The sequence below is a fragment of the Trichosurus vulpecula genome, chromosome 8 (genome assembly GCF_011100635.1).
Source record: "Trichosurus vulpecula isolate mTriVul1 chromosome 8, mTriVul1.pri, whole genome shotgun sequence".
In the NCBI taxonomy this organism is placed as follows: Eukaryota; Metazoa; Chordata; class Mammalia; order Diprotodontia; family Phalangeridae; genus Trichosurus; species Trichosurus vulpecula.
Window position 1 is genome coordinate 229854379 of NC_050580.1, and position 21727 is coordinate 229876105.

At 37.4% G+C, this 21727-nt stretch overlaps 1 protein-coding gene across 2 annotated transcripts in view; it reads right to left on the reverse strand.

Annotated features, from left to right (window-relative positions):
- ATL1 (atlastin GTPase 1) overlaps positions 1-21727 on the reverse strand; it is a 146094-nt gene that overhangs the window by 57877 nt on the left and 66490 nt on the right. For both annotated transcript variants that reach the window (XM_036735794.1, XM_036735793.1), the window contains exon 7: positions 17876-17968. In XM_036735794.1, coding sequence (XP_036591689.1) covers positions 17876-17968 — 93 coding nt within the window. The remainder of the gene's footprint in view (positions 1-17875; positions 17969-21727) is intronic.

Consider the following 21727-nt stretch of genomic DNA (forward strand, 5'->3'; position numbering starts at 1 on the left):
AAGATCTTGAAAAAGACTTTAAAAATCAAATGACAGAGATGGAGGAAGAACTTAAAAAATAATAATCCAAGGAAAACAAGAAGGTTATGAAAGTCAACCAGTTAGAAAAGGAGATGCAGAATCTCAAGGAGGAAAATGACACCTTGAAAATCAGAACTGGGCAAAATGAAGCCAGTGAAATTATAAGAGATCAAGGAATAATTAAACAAAACATGAATAATGAAAAAATAGAAGAGAAAGTGAAACATCTTACAAGAAAAAGAACAGATTTGGAGAATAGATCAAGAAGAGAAAATAGAAAAATAATTGGAGTAACTGAAAGTTATGATCAAAAAAGGAATCTAGATGCAATAATACAAGAAATAATTAAAGAAAATTGTCCTGAAGCATTAGAACAAGATAGGGAAGTAGAAATAGAAAAAATCCATTGAACACCATTTAAAAGAGATCCTATGAGGAAAACTCATAACAATATCATAGTCAAATTCCAATATTAAAAGCATCAAGATTAAAACAATTTAAATATGATGGTGCCATAATTAGAATTACACAAGACCTAGCAGTAGGGACACTAAAGGACCACAGGTCTTGGAACACAATATATCTAAGAGCAAAAGACCTGAAGCTCCAGCCAAAAATATCATACCCTTCAAATTTAAGTATTATCTTGAATGAAAAGAAATGGACATTTGACAAACCCTCAGACTTTCAAGACTTTGTTAAAAAATCCTCGATGGAAGATTTGACATACAAGAACCAAGAGAGACATAAGGTATATACCAAAGATTGACTATAAGGGATTCATAAGGACAGACTGTTTACCTTTCATATAACATAAAATGTAAAATGTATGTCTAAGATTCTTATTAACAATTGTCGAGCTCATAGGAAAGAGGGGAATAAAACTGACTATGATATGAATTTAAAAAGTAAAAACATTTAGAAACAGCTAAAAAGAGTGACTATTTTATACAAAAGATGTGCAAGAGGAAGAAAGGATACAGAGGATTTAGATGGGGGAGGAAGGATAGTATTTCTGGCAACCTACTTCATCAGGAATGGGTTTAAGAGGCAACAATACATATATATTTAGAAGAGTATAAAGAATGTATTTTTAGAAGAGTACAAAAGCATAAAAGTCTTCTAAATTTAGAAGAAATGAAATGGTAGGGGTATAGTGAAGGGGGAAAGGACAAGTGAAGGATTTTTAGAGGGGAGAATAGGTAAAGGGTGTTTAAATTAATGGGAGTGGGAGGATAGGGGAGGAGGGGGGAAGGCAAGTAAGAGGAGGGCAATGTAGCAGGTAGAAGTAAAGTAGAGGAGGCAGGAAGGATTGGAAACAAGAGATATGTACAAACATAAAAACAAAGATCAGGAGTAGAGTATGTCTGGGAAAGTATATGTCTATATAAGCATATATATATGGAGCAATATATCATACCCATATATTTATATGTGTATATATATCTATATATATATCTATATCTATATCTAGAAACATATCTAAACTATATTGTAGCCTTCTGAGCGGGAAGGGGGAGGGAAAAAAGAGCAAAGTTAAAAAGTGCACAGCAGAGAACAAAAGAAAGCACAAGGAAGCAAAGAAAAGATGTACAATTCTCAACACAAGGTGTATTATTTATCACACAGGCTTTCTTGAAATGAAAATTTAGTGTTACATATTTTGAATCCTCTCTTATGTTCTGCTGTGCACATGACATGCTTTTTTTCTTTCTTACTTTGTATTTAAGTTTCAATATTTAAGTTTATGACATGTTTTTGTTTTTTTTCTCTATTCTGTATTTGTGTTCTGGTAAAATAAAAAATAAAGAAGTTGGTTTTTTTTTTTAAATAAATTTGTTTGTGTAGTTCCTGGGTTTGTTTTTGGCAGGTGTACTCCCAGTATTTTATATTGTCTACAGTTATTTTAAATGAGGTATCTCTCACTATCTCTTCTTGCTGGGTTTTGTTTGCTATATATGATATATAATGCATATATGTATATCTGTCTATCTCTATATATGTATATATCCTGATGATTTATGTGAATTTACTTTATAACCTGCTTCTTTGCTAAAATTCTTTCAACTAACTTCTTAGTTGAGTCTTTGAGATTTTCCAAATATATCATCATAGCATCTACAAAAACATTTTGAAAAAAGTTTTATTATATCTTTCCCTATTCTCATTCATTCTATTTCTTTTCTTCTCTTATTGCTATTGCTAGAATTTTCAATACAATATTAAACAGTATTGGTGACAGTGGGCACCCTTGTTTCACACCTGATCTTACTGGAAAGGCTTCTAGCTTATCATTACAAATAATGCTTGGTGATGGTTTAAAATACATGCTTTTTTAAAAAAAATCAATTTGAGGGAAAATACATTTATACATATACTTTCAAGTGTTTTTAACATAAATGTCTCATACTTTATAAAAATCTTTTTCTGCATGTATTAATATAACTATATGATTTAAAAAATTTAATATCAATATACTCAATTATGTTAATAGTTTTCCTTATGTTAAACCATCCCTGCATTCATAGTATAAATCCCACTTCTTTGTAACATATCGTAATATTTTAGCTAGTATTTTATTTAGGATCTTTGCATCCATATTCATTAATGGAATTGGTCTATAACTTTCTTTCTCTCTTTTTACTCTTAATCGTTTAGGTATCAGTTTAACTTTTCCTGTTTACCTTTTTATAATTTTCTTGAATCTTGAAACTCAAATTTTCTATTCAGCTCCGGTCTTTTCATCAGGAATGCTTGAAAGTCCTCTATTTCATTGAATATTCATTTTTTCCTCTGAAAATACTCAGTTTTGCTAGGTGGGTAATGCTTGATTATAATTCTAGCACCTTTGTCCTCCAGAATGTCACTTCCTGAACCCTCTAATCCTTTAATGTAGAAATTGCTAAATCTTGTGTTATCCTGACTGTGGCTTCATGATATTTGAATTGGTTCTTCCTGGCTGCTTGCAGTGTTTCCTTTTTGACCTGGGAGCTCTAGAATCTGGGTATAAAATTCCTAGGAGTTTTCATTTTGGGATCTCTTTAAAATAAGTGGTGAATTCTTTCATTTTCTGTCTTGCTGATGTGTTCTAGGATATCAGGGCATTCTTCCTTGATAATTTCTTGAAAGATGATGATGTCTAGATTCCTTTTTTGATCATGGTTTTAGATAGTTCAATAATTCTTAAATGATCTCTCCGTGATTGATTTTCTGGGGCAGTTGTTTTTCCAATGAGATAGTTATACTTTCCCCCCTATTTTTCATTCTTTTGATTTTGTTTTATTATTTCTTGATGTCTTATAAAAGTCATTAGCTTTCATTTGCTTAATTCTAATTTTTAAGGAATGATTTTCTTCAATGAGTTCCTTTTCAATGTAGCCATTTTTACTTTTTAAGGAGTTCTTTTCTTCAATAGATTTTTGTACCTCTTTTTCCATTTCGCTAACTCTTTTTAAAGAGTTCTCCTCTTCAGTGAATTTTTGTTCAACTTTTTCTATTTGGCTTTTAAGGAATTCTTCTTTTCAGTATTTTTCAGGATTTTCTTTTCAGGATTTTTGTGCCTCTCTTACTATCTGACCTATTCCGTTTTTTTTTCTCTTATTCTTTTTAATTTAATTTAAATTTATTTATTTAACATATGTGGTTTTCAGCATTGATTTTCACAACAGTTTGAATTGCAAATTTTCTCCCCATTTCTACCCTCCCACCCACTCCAAGATGGCATATATTCTGGTTGCCCTGTTCCCCAGTCAGCTCTCCCCTCTATCACCTCCCTCCCCTCTCATCCCCCTTTCCCTTCCTTTCTTGTAGGGAAAGATAAATTTCTACGCCCCATTGCCTGTGTATCTTATTTTTTAGTTGCATGCAAAAACTTTAATTTTTGAACATCTGATTTTAAACCTTTGAGTTCCAAATTCTCTCCCCTCTTCCCTTCCCACCCACCCTCCCTAAGAAGTTGAGCAATTCAACCTAGGCCACACATGTATCATTATGTATAACCCTTCCACAATACTCATGTTGTGAATAGCTAACTACATTTTGCTCCTTCCCAACCCATCCCGCTTTATTGAATTTTCTCCCTTGACCCTGTCCCCTTTCCAAACTGTTTGTTTTGATTACCTCCACCCCCATCTGCCCTCCCCTCCTTCATCCTCCCCTTTTATTTTTTTTTTATATCTTCCTCCCTCTTCTGTCCTGTGGGGTAAGATACCCAACTGAGTATGTATGGTATTCCCCCTCAGGCCAAATCTGATGAGAGCAAGGTTCACTCATTCCCCCCTCACCTGCCCTCTCCCCTCCTCCCACAGAACTGCTTCCTCTTGCCACCTTTATGCGAGATAATCTACCCCATTCTATCTCTCCCTATCTGCCTCTCTCAGTATGTTGCTCTCTCATCCCTTAATTTCATTTTATTTCTTTTAGATATCTTCCTTTCATCTTCAACTCACCCTGTATCTGCTCTCTCTCTTTTACATATATATACATATATATATATACACATATATAAACACACACACACATATATATATACATACACATACATACATATACACATAGATATATACATACATACACATTCACTTATATATATACATAAACATATATGTATATATATATGCATATTCCCTTCAACTACCCTAATACTGAGGTCTCATGAATCATACATGTCATCTTTCCATGTAGGAATGTAAACAAAACAGTTCAACTTTAGTAAGTCCCTTGCAATTCCATTTCTTGATTACCTTTTCATGATTCTCTTGATTCTTGTGTTTGAAAGTCAAATTTTCTATTCAGTTCTGGTCTTTTCACTGAGAAAGCTTGAAAGTCCTCTGTTTTATTGAAAGTCCATATTTTGCCTTGGAACATGATACTCAGTTTTGCTGGGTAGGTGATTCTAGGTTTTAATCCTACCTCCATTGACCTCCGGAATATCGCATTCCAAGCCCTTCGATCTCTTAATGTAGAAGCTGCCAGATCTTGGGTTATTCTGATTGTGTTTCCACAATACTCAAATTGTTTCTTTCTGGCTGCTTGCAATATTTTCTCCTTGATCTGGGAGCTCTGGAATTTGGCGACAATATTCCTAGGAGATTTCTTTTTGGGATCTATTTGAGGAGGCGATCGATGGATTCTTTCAATTTCTATTTTGCCCTGTGGCTCTAGAATATCAGGGCAGTTCTCCTTGATAATTTCTTGAAAGATGGTATCTAGGCTCTTTTTTTGATCATGGCTTTCAGGTAGTCCAATAATTTTTAAATTATCTCTCCTGGATCTATTTTCCAGGTCAGTGGTTTTTCCAAGGAGATATTTCACATTGTCTTCCACTTTTTCATTCCTTTGGTTCTGTTTTATAATATCCTGATTTCTCATAAAGTCACTAGCTTCCACTTGCTCCAATCTAATTTTTAAAGTAGTATTTTCTTCAGTGGTCTTTTGGACCTCCTTTTCCATTGGCTAATTCTGCCTTTCAAGGCATTCTTCTCCTCATTGGCTTTTTGGAGCTCTTTTGCCATTTGAGTTAGTCTGTTTTTTAAGGTGTTGTTTTCTTCAGTGTATTTTTCAGTATTTTTTTAGGTCTCCTTTAGCAAGTCATTGACTTGTTTTTCATGGTTTTCTCGCATCCTTCTCATTTCTCTTCCCAATTTTTCCTCTACTTCTCTAACTTGCTTTTCCAAATCTTTTTTGAGCTCTTCCATGGCCTGAGACCAGTTCATGTTTTTCTTGGAGTCTTTTGTTGTAGGCTCTATGACTTTGTTGTCTTCTTTAGGCTGTATGTTTTGGTCTTCTTTGTCACCAAAGAAAGAATCCAAAGTCTGAGACTGAATCTGGGTGCGTTTTCGCTGCCTGGCCATATTCCCAACCAACTAATTTGACCCTTGAGTTTTTCAGTGGGGTATGACTGCTTGTAGACTTACGAATTCTATGTTCCACGTTTGGGAGGGAGGTGCCAGCTCTGTCAGACCCGCACTACTTCTTCCCCAAGAACCCCCAGCCTGGGCTGGGCTTAGATCTTCAGCAGGCTGTTGCAGTCCTGCTCTGATCCGCCACTTAATTCCTCCCACCAGGTGGGCCTGGGGCCAGAAGCAGCAGCAACTGTAGCTGCCCCACCTCCACTACCCCTGGGGCTGGAAGCCAAACCGTGAACTCCTTCCACTCCCACAGCTTTTCCCACTAACCTTCTCTGCAGTCTTTGGTGTTTGTGGGTCGAGGGGTCTGGTAACTGCCGTAGCTCACATATTCAGGGCACTAGGGGCCCCATCCGCCCGACTCCAAGTTTGGTTGTTCCACGCCGCTCAGGCTGGGCTCTGCTCCACTCCGTTCCCAGCTCCCAGCTCCCAACTCCCAGCTCCGTGTGGAATAGACCTCACCCAGAGACCATCCAGGCTGTCCTGGGCTGGAGCCCTGCTTCCCTCTGCTGTTCTGTGGGTTCTGCCATTCTAGAATTGGTTCAGTGCCATTTTTTATAGGTTTTTGGAGGGACTCGGTAGAGAGCTCACTCTAGTCCCTGCTTACCAGCTGCCATCTTGATCGCAACTCTATTCCATTTTTATAGGTCTTATTTTCTTCAGTATTTTTTTGTGCCTCCTTTACCAAGTTGTTGACTCTTTTTTCATGATTTTATTGAATCACTCTCATTTCTTTTGCTATTTGTCTTCTCTACCTCTCCTGATTTTTGAAATTCTTTTTGAGCTCTTTCAAGAATTCTTTTCGGGTCTGAGATCAATTCACAATTTTTCTTGAAGGCTTTGGATGTAGTAGTTTTGAGTTTATTGTCTTCCTCTGAGTTTGTCTTTTGATGTTCCCTGCCAGCATAGTAAACTTTCTATGGTCAAGATCTTTTTTTTTTGTTTGCTCATTTTTCCACCCTATTTCTATTTTCAGAGCTATCACCTTATAGCTGTTTTCAGAGCTAGTTCTGGGGGCCTGTAAGCCTTCAATTCTTCCAAGGTGGTACAATCTAAGGAGAAATGTGTTTCCTTCTCTCCTGGCTTGTGCTCTGATCTGTGAGTGGCCACACATCTCTTTTGTGCCCTGGAAATGTGACCAGGGTCCTCACTCTTTTGCAGCTATAAGCTCTGGTATGTTAGTGTTCTTCTTTGTCCTGATACTGTGATCCAGATTTGAGTGTGGGCAATGCAACAGAATCCTCTGCCCAGTGCCAGCAAAAGGACCCCTTTAATCTCCTTCTTACCCCATTACCATCTGTGGGCTGAGAGAGTTGCTCCTAAGGCCTGCTCCTGGTTTGCTGGGGTACAGCCTGTGCTGATGCAGCTTGCTGTCCATTCTCACTCCCGTGCAATAAAACTTTCCTGTCAAATTTTAGTCTTGGGCTGGGAAATTTTTTCACTCCATCCTTTTGTGGATTTTACTACTCCAAAATTTGTTTTGAGGTGTTATTTAATGCTGTCTGGAGGAGAATTTGGGAGAGCTCAGAAAAATCCTTACCTTTTCTTTGTCATCCTGGCACCACCCACTGGCACCACTTTAACTTATTAATATATATCCTTGCTGAGTATTCTTCTCCTGACATTGCTAAGTCCTTTTGTTAATTATGAAATGACATATAAGTATTTCATTTTCTTTCAATATCAAATTTAAACCACCACAGTCCTGAACTGAACCATATCCAATCCAGAACACCTCTAAAGAAATACTTAGATCCCATTTAAGAGCCTTGAATTTACATTTTTGTAGTCATTGTGCATATAATTTTCCTGCCTTTGCATCAGTCCATGTAAGTTTTCCATGTTCTTTGTTTCTTACAACACAAAAATGTTCCATTACATTTATGTATCACAATGTAGCTACTCCTCAGCTCCTAAGCATCTATTTACTTTGCTTCCAGTTCTTGACTAACACAAAAATGCTACTATGAATACTTTTAAGTATATGGACAATTTACTTTGGTCAAAGACTTCCTTGGGTTACAATCCCAGAAATGCAATCTTCAATTTCAAAAGTATAAACTTTTTCTTTTGCTTTGTTGGCATAATTCCAAATTGCTTTCCACAATGACTGGATTAAATTACAGTTCCACCGGGGGCAGAGGCAAGATGGTGGCTGGAAAGCTGGGACTAGCATGAGCTCCCCACCGAGTCCCTCCAAAAACCTATAAAAATGGCTCTGAACCAATTCTAGAACTGCAGAACCCACAAAATAGCAGAGGGAAGCAGGGCTCCAGCCCAGGACAGCGTGGATGGTCTCTGGGTGAGGTCTATCCCGCATGGAGTTGGGAGCAGAGGGGAGCCAAGGGGAGCCGAGCCCAGCATGGACGGCATGGACCAACCAGACCAGGAGCCGGGCGGAACGTGCCCTAGCACCCTGAATCAGTGAGCTGCAGGAGTTAACAGATTTCTCAACCCACAAACACCAAAGACAACAGAGAAAGTTAGTGGGAAAAGCTGCAGCAGTGGAAGGAGTTCCTGGTTCAGCTACCACCCTGGGGGCAGCAGAGGTGGGGCAGGTACAGAACTACAGGTGCAGTTGCTTCTGGCCCCAGGCCCACCTGGTGGGAGGAATTAAGTGGCAGATCAGAGCAGGAGTGACGAACCTGCTGAAGATCTAAGTCCAGTCCAGGTTGAGGGTTCTTGGGGAAGGAGGAGTGCTGGTGTGGCAGAGCTGGCGCATCCCCCCCAAGCATGGAACTTAGTTCTCTTAACTCTATGAGCAGTCATACCCCACTGAAAAACTCAAGGGTCAAGTTAGTTGGGTGGGAACATGGCTAGGCAGCGAAAACTCACCCAGATTCAGTCTCAGACCTTGGAATCTTTCTTTGGTGACAAAGAAGACTAAAACATACAGCCAGAAGAAGTCAACAAAGTCAAAAAGCCTACAACAAAAGCCTCCAAGAAAAACATGAACTGGTCTTAGGCCATGGAAGAGCTCAAAAAGGATTTGGAAAAGCAAGTTAGAGAAGTAGAGGAAAAATTGGGAAGAGAAATGTGAAGGATGTGAGAAAACCATGAAAAACAAGTCAATGACTTGCTAAAGGAGAACCAAAAATATACTGAAAAATATACTGAAGAAAACAACACCTTAAAAAATAGACTAACTCAAATGGCAAAAGAGCTCCAAAAAGCCAATGAGGAGAAGAATGCCTTGAAAGGCAGAATTACCCAAATGTAAAAGGAGGTCCAAAAGGCCACTGAAGAAAATACTACCTTAAAAATGAGATTGGAGCAAGTGGAAGCTAGTGACTTCATGAGAAATCAAGATATTATAAAACAGAACCAAAGGAATGAAAAAATGGAAGACAATGTGAAATATCTCATTGGAAAAACCACTGACTTGGACAATAGATCCAGGAGAGATAATTTAAAAATTATTGGACTACCTCAAAGCCATGATCAAAAAAAGAGCCTAGATGTCATCTTTCAAGAAATTATCAAGGAGAACTGCCCTGATATTCTAGAGCCACAGGGCAAAGTAGAAATTGAAAGAATCCATCGATCGCCTCCTTAAATAGATCCCAAAAGAAATCTCCTAGGAATATTGTCGCCAAATTCCAGAGCTCCCAGATCAAGGAGAAAATATTGCAAGCAGCCAGAAAGAAAGAATTTGAGTATTGTGGAAACATAATCAGAATAACCCATGATCTAGCAGCTTCTACATTAAGAGATCGAAAGGCTTGGAATACGATATTCCAGAGATCAATGGAGGTAGGATTAAAACCAAGAGTCACCTACCCAGCAAAACTGAGTATCATGTTCCAAGGCAAAATATTGATTTTCAATAAAATAGAGGACTTTCAAGCTTTCTCAGTGAAAAGACCAGAGCCGAATAGAAAAGTTGACTTTCCAACACAAGAATCAAGAGAAGCATGAAAAAGTAATGAAGAAAAAGAACAAGAAAAAGAAATTGCAAGGCACTTACTAAAGTTGAACTGCTTTGTTTACATTCCTACATGGAAAGATAATGTGTATGATTCATGAGACCTCAGTATTAGGGCAGCTGAAGGGAATATGTATATATACATATATATATATATATATATGTATATGTGAGTGTGTATGTATGTGTATGTGTATATGTATATGTATATGTGTATATATATATATATATATATATATATATATATATATATATATATATATATATGAAGATAGAGAGAGAGAGTGGGCATAGGGTGAGTTGAAGATGAAGGGAAGATATCTAAAATAAATAAAATAAAATTAATGGATGAGAGAGGAATATATTGAGAGAGGGAGATAGGGAGAGATAGAATGGGTTAAATTATCTCACATACAAGTGGCAAGAAAAAGCACTTCAGTAGGAAGAGAAGAGAAGTCAGGTGAGGGGGAATGAGTGAATCTTGCTCTCATCAGATTTGACCTGAGGAGGGAATACCATATATACTCAATTGGCTGTCTTACCCCACAGGAAAAAAGGAGAAAGAAGATAAAAAGGGGGGGATGATGGAAGGGAGGGCAGATGGGGGTGGAGGTAATCAAAAACAAACACTTTCGAAAGGCGACAGGGTCAAAGGAGGAAATTCAATGAAGGGGGATAGGTTAGGAAGGAGCAAAATATAGTGAGTCTTTCACAACATGAGTATTGTGGAAGGGTTATACGTAATGATACGCATGTGGCCTATGTTGAATTGCTTGACTTCTTAGGGAGGGTGGTTGGGAAGGGAAGAGGGGAGAGAATTTGGAACTCAAAGTTTTAAAAACAGATGTTCAAAAACAACAAAAAAAGTTTTTCCATGCAACTAGAAAATAAGATACACAGGCAATGGGGTGTAGAAATTTATCTTGCCCTACAAGAAAGGAAAGGAAAAGGGGATGGGAGGGGAGTGAGGTGACAGAAGGGAGGGCTGACTGGGGAACAGGGCAACCAGAATATACGGTATCTTGGAGTGAGGGTGAGGGTAGAAATGGTGAGAAAATTTTTAATTCAAACTCTTGTGAAAATCAATGCTGAAAACTAAACATATTAAAGAAAAAAAAAAGAAAAAAAATTACAATTCCACCAACAATGGATTAATACACCTATATTTACAAAACAACTTTAACATTAAATATTCCAATTTTTATGATTTTTGCCAATTTGCTGAGTGTGAAGTGGAACCTCAGAGTTGTTTTGACTTGCATTTGTATTTTTAATTACATGCATTCTTTCACATGGTGGCTAATAATTTGCAATTCTATGGAGAATTATTTGTTCATATCCTTTAACCACTTCTCCTCTGGAGGATGGCTTTTGGTCTTAGATATTTCTGTTAGTTGTCTACATATCTTGAATTCCCAACCAAGGGGTGGGGAACCTGTGGCCTTGCAGCCACATGTAGCTCTCTAGGTCCTCAAGTACTGTCCTTTGACTGAATCCAAACTTCACAGAACCAATAGTTTGGATTCAGTCAAAGGGCAGCACTTGAGTACCTAGAGGGCCACATGTGGCCTTGAGGTTGTAGGTTCCCCACTCATGATTAATCCTTTACAGAGATACTTGATTTAAGTCTTTCCCCCAGTGACTGCTTCCCTTTTTATCTCATATACATTAGTTTTGTTTGAGGAAAAAATTTTTAGTTCCACATAATCAAAATTATCTATATTTTGTAATTGCCTTTCTCCATTGTTTTCTTAAGAATTCATCACTACCTATAGCTGTGAAAGGCTTATCGTTTGCTTTTCTTCTAAATTTTTTATGGCATAATTGTTAATATTCAAGTAATGTATCTATTTTGAATTTATTGCTGAACGTGATTGTAAGATCTAAGCTTAATTTCTGGTAGACTGCTTTATAGTTTTCCCAATAATTAATTGCTAGTTTTTCCATAAGAAAACCACAAAGGAAATCAATTGTATTGAAATATAGTTGTCAAAATATATATTAAAACAATTTCATGGATTGCAGATTAAGAACCCTTGATTTAAAGGCTCTTTTCCAACAAGATTATTATAAAACTGGATTTTAATATAATTGACTTCCTTTCTAGTACTATGCATTTTATGCATTAAAAATTATTCTGAGAAGATGTTTATAGGCTTCATTAATTCACGATGCAAAAAAATAAGGTTTAAGCCAATACTTTAAGCCATATTCTACACTAAGCCCCAAAAGGTGCTTAAGTCAGTATATAACAAAATGTAAATGTCATATCATTGAAAACTCATAAGACAAAGGATGAAGATGTTTTTCATATTTATGGCAAGGGGTAGAATTTTTAACTAAACAATTTATATAGATGTTCATAAAAGATAAAAGGAACAATTGTGATTACACAAAACTCAAAAGTTTCTACACAATCAAAACCAGTACAGTTAGAATCAGGCATATGGAGTACATTTATTAAGCACTTACTATCTGCCTGACACTGTGTCAAGCCCTGGAGGATACAAATCCAAGCAAACCAGACAATCTCTGCCCATAAGAGCTTACATTCTAATGGGGAATACATAAAGGAGAATTAGAAAGTGGAAGAGAGAGGAACAAGTATTTTGGAAAATTTCTACACATCAAATTTCTCTGATAGAGGTCTAATATCCAAGTATATAAAGAATCAATACAAATTGTTAAGAAAAAGGGTTACCTCAATGATTAGTCAGTTAGTCAAGAACAAGCATTCATTGAGTGCTTATTATATGTATGCCAGGCACCTTGCTAAGTACTGAGGATATAAAGAAATTTGAAAACATGGTCCCAGGCCTCAAGAAACTTTCATTCTAATGGGAGAGACAACATGCTAAACATTGTACATATAGCATATATACAGTGTAAATGGAAGGTCATCTTAGCTGGAATACATTAGGGGAAGAGGAAGAAGGGCGGAGGAGAAAGGTCTCCTTAAGAAGGTGGAATATAAGGTGCATCTAGAAGGAAATCCAGGAAGCCAGGAGATGGAGGTGAGAAGGGAGAGCAACTTAGGCAGGGGGCAACTTGTGAAAAAGTGCAAAATAAGGAGGTCCTGGAATGCTCTTCCTCCTTTGCTCCGACTACTGATCCCCTGACCTTCTTCAAGTCTCAACTAAAGTCCCACATTCTACAGCCTTCTCTAACTCTTCTTGATTCTAGTGCCTCCCTTGTTAATTATTTCATATTTATTCTATTTTATATATACATATATGTATATATAATCTATCTCTTTATATGTGTATATAGTGTTACATATATATATATACACATACATACACATACATAGATATCTATATCTTGTTTTATATATATTTTTTTGCATGTTGTCTCCCCCATTAGACTTTAAGCTTCTTAAAACAAGGACTGTCTTTTGCCTCTCTTTTTTTGTATCCCAACCATTAGCACAGTGCCTGGAATATAGTAGGCAATAAATGTTTGTTGATTGATTGATTATAGGAGGATAGGTACACTAGTGCACTGTTGCTGGAACTGTGACTTGGTTCTGGAAAACAATTTGTAACTATAAGATCCACTAAACTAGGAATTTAGTAATCTAAAATTTTAAGTTTCTTTCCAATTCTCTACTCAGCTGTCAAATTCATCTTTCTGAATCTTAGGTATGACCATGTCACTCTTTTATTCAATAAACTTCAGTGGCTCCATATTACCTATCTTTTTTGTTTAGCTTTTAAATCTCTTCATAAATTTGTCCCTTCTTACTTTTCCACTCATCTTACATATTAATATCCATGTATTCTGTGATCTAAGAACACTAGCTTTGTTTGCTCTTCTGCACACAAGTCTCTATCTCCTGAGTGCATTTTCAATTCTCTCCGTCCTCATATCTGTTTCCTGGCTTTCCTGGCTTCCTTCCTTTCCCAGCTAAAATCCTAATACTAGTAGTCATATACCCTAAGAAAGTCAGAGATGGAGTATAAAAAATACAGGAATATCCATAGCTTCACTTTTTGTTGTGGCAAGGAACTGAAACAAAACAGATGCCCATTAGTTGGGGAATGGCTGAACAAATTATGATATATAAATATAATAGAATTTTATTGCTCAATAAGAAATGAAGAATGACAGATTGAAAGAAATATAGAAGGACTTATATGAAGTGATACAGAGTGTAGTTAGCACAACCAAGAGAAGAATTTATGCGATGACCAAATGCTATGAGGTAGAAAACATTGAAAGACTTCAGAACTTTGACATTAAAAGACCAATGATGAAATGTTTTCTCTACCTCTTGGATGCAAGGTGGTCTAGATCCACACATATATTCTTAGATATACCCAGTATCTTGATTTGTTTTTATTTACTATAAATACTTGTTATTCAGGAGAGTTTCTGCTTGGGCAGAGAGGGGAGATAGGTTGGTGGGTAGTGACATATATAAAAATATATGAAAAAGGAAGCATTTAAAAATTAATTTGTAATTTTTTTTAAAAGAAGAGAGTCTTTTATGCAGCATTCCCATTTAAAAAAAATCTTTATACTATTGTTCTATCATTGTTTCAATTAAGAATTTAAGCAGCCAATGTATGTGGAATTAGGAAGACCTGAGTTCAAATTTGGCCTCAAACACTTCCTAGTTATGTGGCTTTGGGCAAGTCACTTAACTTCTGTTTGCCTCAGATTCCTCAATTGTAAAGTGAGGATAATAATAGCACCTATCCCCTGGGGTTGTGAGGATCAAATGAGGTAATACTCATAAAGTGCTTAGCACAGTTCTTGGAACATAGTATATATAAGCTATTATTATTAAGAATTGAAAATGAATATTACACAGAGAGCAATGGATAGTAAATGTGAGTAGGTTGAAATATAAAATAAATGAGGAACTTCAAAGAAAAACAGAGTAAAAGATTGCATCAGAGAAATTTATAATAGAAAAGGAATATGGGCTAGTTATGTAGAAATGATTGAGAGGTGGACAGTCTACTTCCTCTCCTAGTATGCTCAAAATATCAAGAGAAAGGCATACAGAACATTGATTATACTCCCCTGTAGCAAACTTATGGAAAAACATGAAAAAGAGTTGAAAAGGATGGTCATGGATGGGTGTTGATCTGCACTGTTGGAGGGGACATCCAAATGAATGAAATCACAGACTCATCTGAGTATTTAAGAGTACTCAAAGTAAAGTATATGTGAGTTCTGTGTCTAAAGAAATGAAAGAGGGACAAGGCAGGGAGTCAGCCCAGAGCAGGCCTTAGAGCCAAGAGTCATTGAGCTGTGGCAACTACGAGATTCCTCAATCCATAAACGCCAAAGACCATGGAGCAGGTTAGTGGGAAAACTGCTAGATCAGGTTAAGGGAGGTGGTGCGTGGTGGTGACAACAGCAGCAGGAAGCTCCTGTGGCTGCTTCCAGAGCTCCAGCATTAGCTGCTTCTGGAGTCCCTGGCTCACATGGTGGGATGAATCAAGTGGCAGACCAGAGCGGGAATGCGGAGCTTGCTCTGCCCTGCCTGGATCTGGGTCACAAACCTGGTTGGCAGTTCTTGGGGGAGGAGGAGTGCTGCTGTGGCACAGCTTGTGGTGACAGTGGAGTAGAAGCAGCTCTGAAAACAGCAGCACAACCCCTAAAGCTTGGGACAAAGCACTCTGTACTCTACAAGTACTCATACCCTGACAAAATGCTCAAAGGTCAAGTAGTTGGCTGGGAACATGACCAGGCAGCAAAAAAGGATGCAGACTCAGACTCAGACTCAGACTCTAGAATTTTTTTTGGTGACAAAGAAGATCAAAACATACAGCCAGAAGAAGTCAACAAAGTCCAAGAGCCTACAACAAAAGCCTCCAGGAAAAATGTGAATTGGTCTCAGGCCACGAAAGAGCTCAAAAAGGATTTGGAAAAGCAAATAAGAGAAGTAGAGGAAAAATTGGGAAGAGAAATGAGAGTGATGTGAGAAAACCATGAAAAACAAGTCAATGACTTACTAAAGGAGATCCAAAAAATATTGAAGAAAATAACAGCTTAAAAAATAGACTAACTCAAATGGCAAAAGAGCTCCAAAAAGCCAATGAGGAGAAGAATGCCTTGAAAGGCAGAATTAGCAAAATGGAAAAGGAGGCCCAAAACACCACTGAAGAAAATACCACCTAAAAATTAGATTGGAGCAAGTAGAAGCTAGTGACTTTATGAGAAATCAAGATATTATAAAACAGAACCAAAGGAATGAAAAAATGGAAGGCAATGTCAAATATCTCATTGGAAAAACCACTGACCAGGACAATAGATCCAGGAGAGATAATTTAAAAAATATTGGACTACCTGAAAGCCATGATCAAAAAAAGAGCCTAGATATCATCTTTCAAGAAATTATCAAGGAGAACTGCCCTGATATTCTAGAGCCAGAGGGTAAAATAGAAATTGAAAGAATCTACTGATCACCTCCTCAAAAAAGAAAACTCCTAGGAATATTGTTGCCAAATTCCAGAGTTTCCAGGTCAGGAAGGAAATAGTGCAAGCAGCCAGAAAGAAACAACTTGAATGGAAACATAATCAAAATAACACAAGATCTAGCAGCTTCTACGTTAAGGGATCAAAGGGCTTGGAATACGATATTCCAGAGGTCAAAGGAGCTAGGATTAAAACCAAGAATCACCTACCCAGCAAAGATGAGTATCATGCTCCAAGACAAAATATGGATTTTTCAATAAAATAGAGGACTTTCAAGCTTTCTCAATGAAAAGACCAGAGCTGAATAGATAATTTGACTTTCCAACACAAGAATCAAGAGAAGCATGAAAAGGTAAACAAGAAAGAGAAATCATAAGGGACTTACTAAAGTTGAACTATTTTGTTCACATTACTACATGGAAAGATGATGTGTATAATTCATGAGACCTTTCTCAGTATTACGGTAGTTGAAGGGAATATACATATATGTAGACATAGGGCATAGGGTGTATTGAATATGAAGGGATGATATCTACAAAAATAAAATCAAATTAAGGGATGAGAGAGGAATATATTGAGACAGGGAGAAAGGGAGAGATAGAATGGGGTAAATTATCTCACATAAAAGTGGCAAGAAAAAGCAGTTCTATAGGAAGGGAAGAAGGGGCAGGTGAGGGGGAATGAGTGAATCTTTCTCTCATTGGATTTGAGTTGAGGAGGGAATAACATACAAACTCAATTGGGTATCTTACCCCACAGGAAAGTAGGGGGAAGTGGATAAAAGAGGGGGGATGATAGAAGGGAGGGCAGATGGGGGAGGAAGTAATCAAAAACAAACACTTTTGAAAAGAGACAGGGTCAAGGGAGAAAATTGAATAAAGGGGGACAGGATAGGACAGAGGGAAATATAGTTAGTCTTTCACAACATGAGTATTGTGAAAGTATTTTACATAATGATACATGTGTGGCCTATGTTGAATTGCTTGCCTTCTGAGGGAAGGTGGGTGGGAAGGGAAGAGGGGAGAGAATTTGGACCTCGAAGTTTTAAAATCAGATGCTCAAAAGAAAAAGTTGTTTTTGCATGCAACTGAGAAATAAGATATAGGGAATGGGTCATAGAAATCTATCCTGCCCTACAAGAAAGTAAGGGGAAAGGGGTTTGGCAGGGAATGGGGTGACAGAAGGGAGGGCTGACTGGGGAATGGGGCAATCAGAATTTGTGCCATCTTGGAGTGGGGGGAGGGTAGAAATGGGGAGAAAATTTGTAACTCAAAATCTTGTGGAAATCAATGCTGAAAATTAAAATATTAAATAAATAAAGAAAGAGAAATGAAAGGGGCTAAGTGGAATATCTACAACAAAAAAGTGACTAAACACTGAGTGTAAATTAGCCCTGAAAACAATACACAAGGACATGAAAGTATTTTGAAAAATAAAAAGAAATATATATATGTATATACACCTATATATACATAGGCACATATATGGTTTTATTGTATTATGTTAATATTAAATAAAGGACTATATCAAAGTTATAATGCTAGCTTAACAATCATTGACAAAGTTTGATGCAAATAGGCATCTAACAAACCTTAAGTCGTTTTTCCAAAAATTTGGCACCACCATCAGCTCCATAGGAAAATTCATATGGGAAACTCCAGTCTCGGACAAGGAATATTAAGGACTGAAATGAGACAAAAAGGAATAAGATTAAATTAATCAAGGAACTTTGAGATTTTTTTCTTTTCCTTTTATATTAATTCTGAAAGGCAAATAAGTGGCATTGTCTTTGAGTGTGTGTCTTAAGTATGGCATTTTAAAAAAAAAATACATGAATTTTTTGCCTAGTTCTGTTCACTTCATTCTCCATCAGTTCATACAAGTCCTTCCAGGTTCCTCTGCAACTGTCTCTTTCAGATTTCTTATGGGATGATAATAATACATTATATTTATATACCACAATTTATTCATTCATTCCACAATTAATGGGTATCCTCTCAGTTTCTAGTACTTTACTATAGAATAGAGAGCTGCTACAAATATTTTTTATCCATGTGTCTTTTTTCTTAGATAACTAGGATATAGACTTTGTAGTGGGGCTACTAAGGGAGAGTTCCAAATTGATTTCCTGAATGACAGGACGAATTTACAACTCCACTAGCATTTTCCTTGATTTTCATCTTTTCCTATCTGACTAGCATGAGGTAGAAAAACCTCAGAGTAGTTTTAATTTGCTTTCTCTGGTTATTAGTGATTTAGAGCATTTTTTCCATATATTGGATTTCTTCTTTGAAAAGTTCTTGCTCATATACTTTGACCATTCATTAGAGGAAGTTAGATAATGCAGTGGATAGAGCATTGGGCCTGGAATCAGGAAAACCTGAGTTCAAATGTGACCCCCTGAAAACTTACTAACTTTGTAATCCTGAGCAAGTCACTTAACCCCTTTCCACTTTAGTTTCCTCAGCTGTAAAACAGGGACAATAATAATGCCTGCTTCCCAGAGTTGTTGTGAGGATCACATGAAGTAGTATTTGTAAAGTGCTTAGCACAGTACCTGGCATATATTAGGTGCTTAATAAATACTTATTTCCTTCCTTACTAATTGGGAAATGTCTCTTACTCTTAAAATTATAAATCAGTTCCTTATCTATCTTAGAAATGAGACCTTTTGTGCAAAAAAGATTTATGCAATAGAAACCATCCATTTTATTTGCTGTAATCTCTATCCCTTGTTTGGTTTAAAAATTTATTCAAGTCTGTAGATCTGAAAGTTGTTTTTTTCCTTAATCCTTTAATTTGTTTATGATATAACCTTTTATATCCAAGTCATATATATCTATTTTGAGCTTATTTTGGCATATCATGTTATGTATTGGTTTATATCTAATTTCCGTATGGGATGTAGGTTGTGTTCAGGGAAAACTGGTACTTCTGGTGTGAGGGCTGCTGTGGCTTTTTCAAGGCTGCTTTGCACCTTTGGTGTCACCCAGTTCTCACATGTGTCTCCAAAACCTGTAGCATGTGCAGTGGTCACATCCAGGTAAACTGTTTTGGCAGATGGACTAAACCAGGTTGAGGGTAACCAAGGGCTTTCAAACCTTTTGGTCAGATAGAGGATGTCTACCCCAAGCATGTGAAGACTTCCCCTGGTAGAATGGGTAGATGAGAACAATTTGCTCGAAGAGCCACAAAGGCTTCTGAAGCAGGCACTGTCGAGCACTTAGAGCTTGGTTAGACATCTAAGAAACAAGATCATCCTGAGCTATCACCAGTCATCTTGATTTTGTCTTGCCAATGGGCTTTGATTACCCTGGAAGAGAGTGTGAGGATTAAGACCTTGGACAACTGTGCTTCACTTAAATCCAATTTATATGCAAATTAAAAGACATTGCCCATACCATTTTACCATTTTAACCTATCTCAAAGCCCTGAGATGACAGGCAGGTGATGAAGCAGCAGGTATAGATACACTGGGAGCTATAGTCACAGTCGGTACACACAGGAGCCCAGACCATAGAGTTGTCTTCTTACTGGAAGCAGCAGTGGGATTTGGCACCAGCTAGGTGGTTGAGCAGCCTTTTAAGAACCGTACTGCTCACCTCCTGCTATAAGAAAGGGATCAGAAAAGGTGCCCTAAAAATTGTCTACTTTACCTAACCCTGGACAGCTTACTGTGGCAAGCAGGAATTCTTCTCTGTGGTTGAAACACACAAAAAATGTACAAAAACTTCTGCAAAGATGATTCCACTCATAATCAGTGCATGATATGTGTGCGTGCTTATGGACAACATGAAATCCAATAAACCTGAAAGATAAACAGCTCTTGCTGTGAGAGAACTCAGCAGGCATCACACTCAAATAACAGCCCTGAGTGAAACAAAGGTGGCAAATAATGACTAGCTTACTGAAGTCTAAGATGGATACGTGTTTTCTGGAGTGTCTGCAGTGATAGGGAGTTCCATGAAGCTGGCATAGGTTTTGCAATTAAAACTAATCTAGTCAACAAGCTTGTATGCCTACCAAAAGTAATGAATGACAGGCTCATGACAATATGATTGCCATGTATAGGAAAGCTCCATGCCACCATCATCAGTGCCTATGCTCCCATCATGACAAACCCTGATGAAGTAAAAGAAAAATTTTATGAAGACCTAGAGACCCTCATCATCAGTGTGATTGAAAGAGGACAAGCTTATAATGCTAGGAGCAGAACAGAGGTCTATATACAACATTTGTTGATCTGACCAACACTTTGATACTGTCAGTCATGAGGGCTTGTGGAAGATCATGGCAAAATTTGGTTGCCCAGAGAAGTTGATCAGTATTGTATGTCAATTTCATGATGGCATGCTTGCCTGGGTGCTGGATAATGAATGATGCTCTTGCATTTTCCCCATCACCAATGGAGTGAAACAAAGCTGTGTGCTTGCTTGCATGCTTTTTAGCATGATGTTTTCAGCAATGTTGTCAGAGGCCTTCGATGAGAATGAAAACAGAATCCAGGTCAGCTACCACACTGATGATAAATTATTTAATTTAATTATTTAACTTGAAAAGACAAAGACAAAAGAAAGACAAGGAAAGGAAGAAGAGTTGGTGCATGAAATTTTGTTCATAGATGCAACTCAATGCAACCTTTCAAACTGAGATGCAACAAAATAGAGTTAAACTCTCTGCGGCTTGTGCTAATTTTGGCCTAACAAGAAAACATAGGTTCTCCACCAGCCAGCACCACACCATTCACATGTGGCAGCATTGACTACGGTAAATCAAGAAATTTTGAATACTATGTTCACCTTGGCAGCATACTTTCCAGGGATGTACACATAGATGATGAGGTTGATGCACACATTACTGGAGCTAGTTCAGTGACTGGGGGTCTCAAAAGGAAAGTGTGGGAAAGAAGAGGTATTTTATAGTATACCAGCACCATGCCAAGAAACTGAATTTGAATTGTCTGAGGAAAATTCCAAAGATCACTTGGCAAGATAAGGTACCAGACACTCGAGGTCCTTTCTTAAGCTAAACTGCCAAGCATTCAAACTCTACTGTGGAGAGTACAACTCTGATGGGCTGGCCACATTGTTCAAATGCCAAATGTATGTTTGCTTAAAAAACTATTTATTTTATGGAGAACTCACTCAAGGAAGGCACTCACAGGTGGTCAGAAGAAGCAATACAAGGACACTCTCAAAGTTTCCCTGAAGACCTTTGGAATGTATTGCATGACATAAGAGATACTGGCTTCCCTGCATTGTGCATGCACATCAAAGAAGGCAGTCTGTGAGTGAATCAGAATTGCAGTAGTTCAAAAGAAATTCAGATTTAGAGCCATTTCCACTCTAAATGTTCATATGGACTATTTGTGCTCTACCAAGGAAGAGCCTTCCAAGCTCATATTGGTCTCGTCAGCTACAGTTGGACACATTTTACCTTGTCT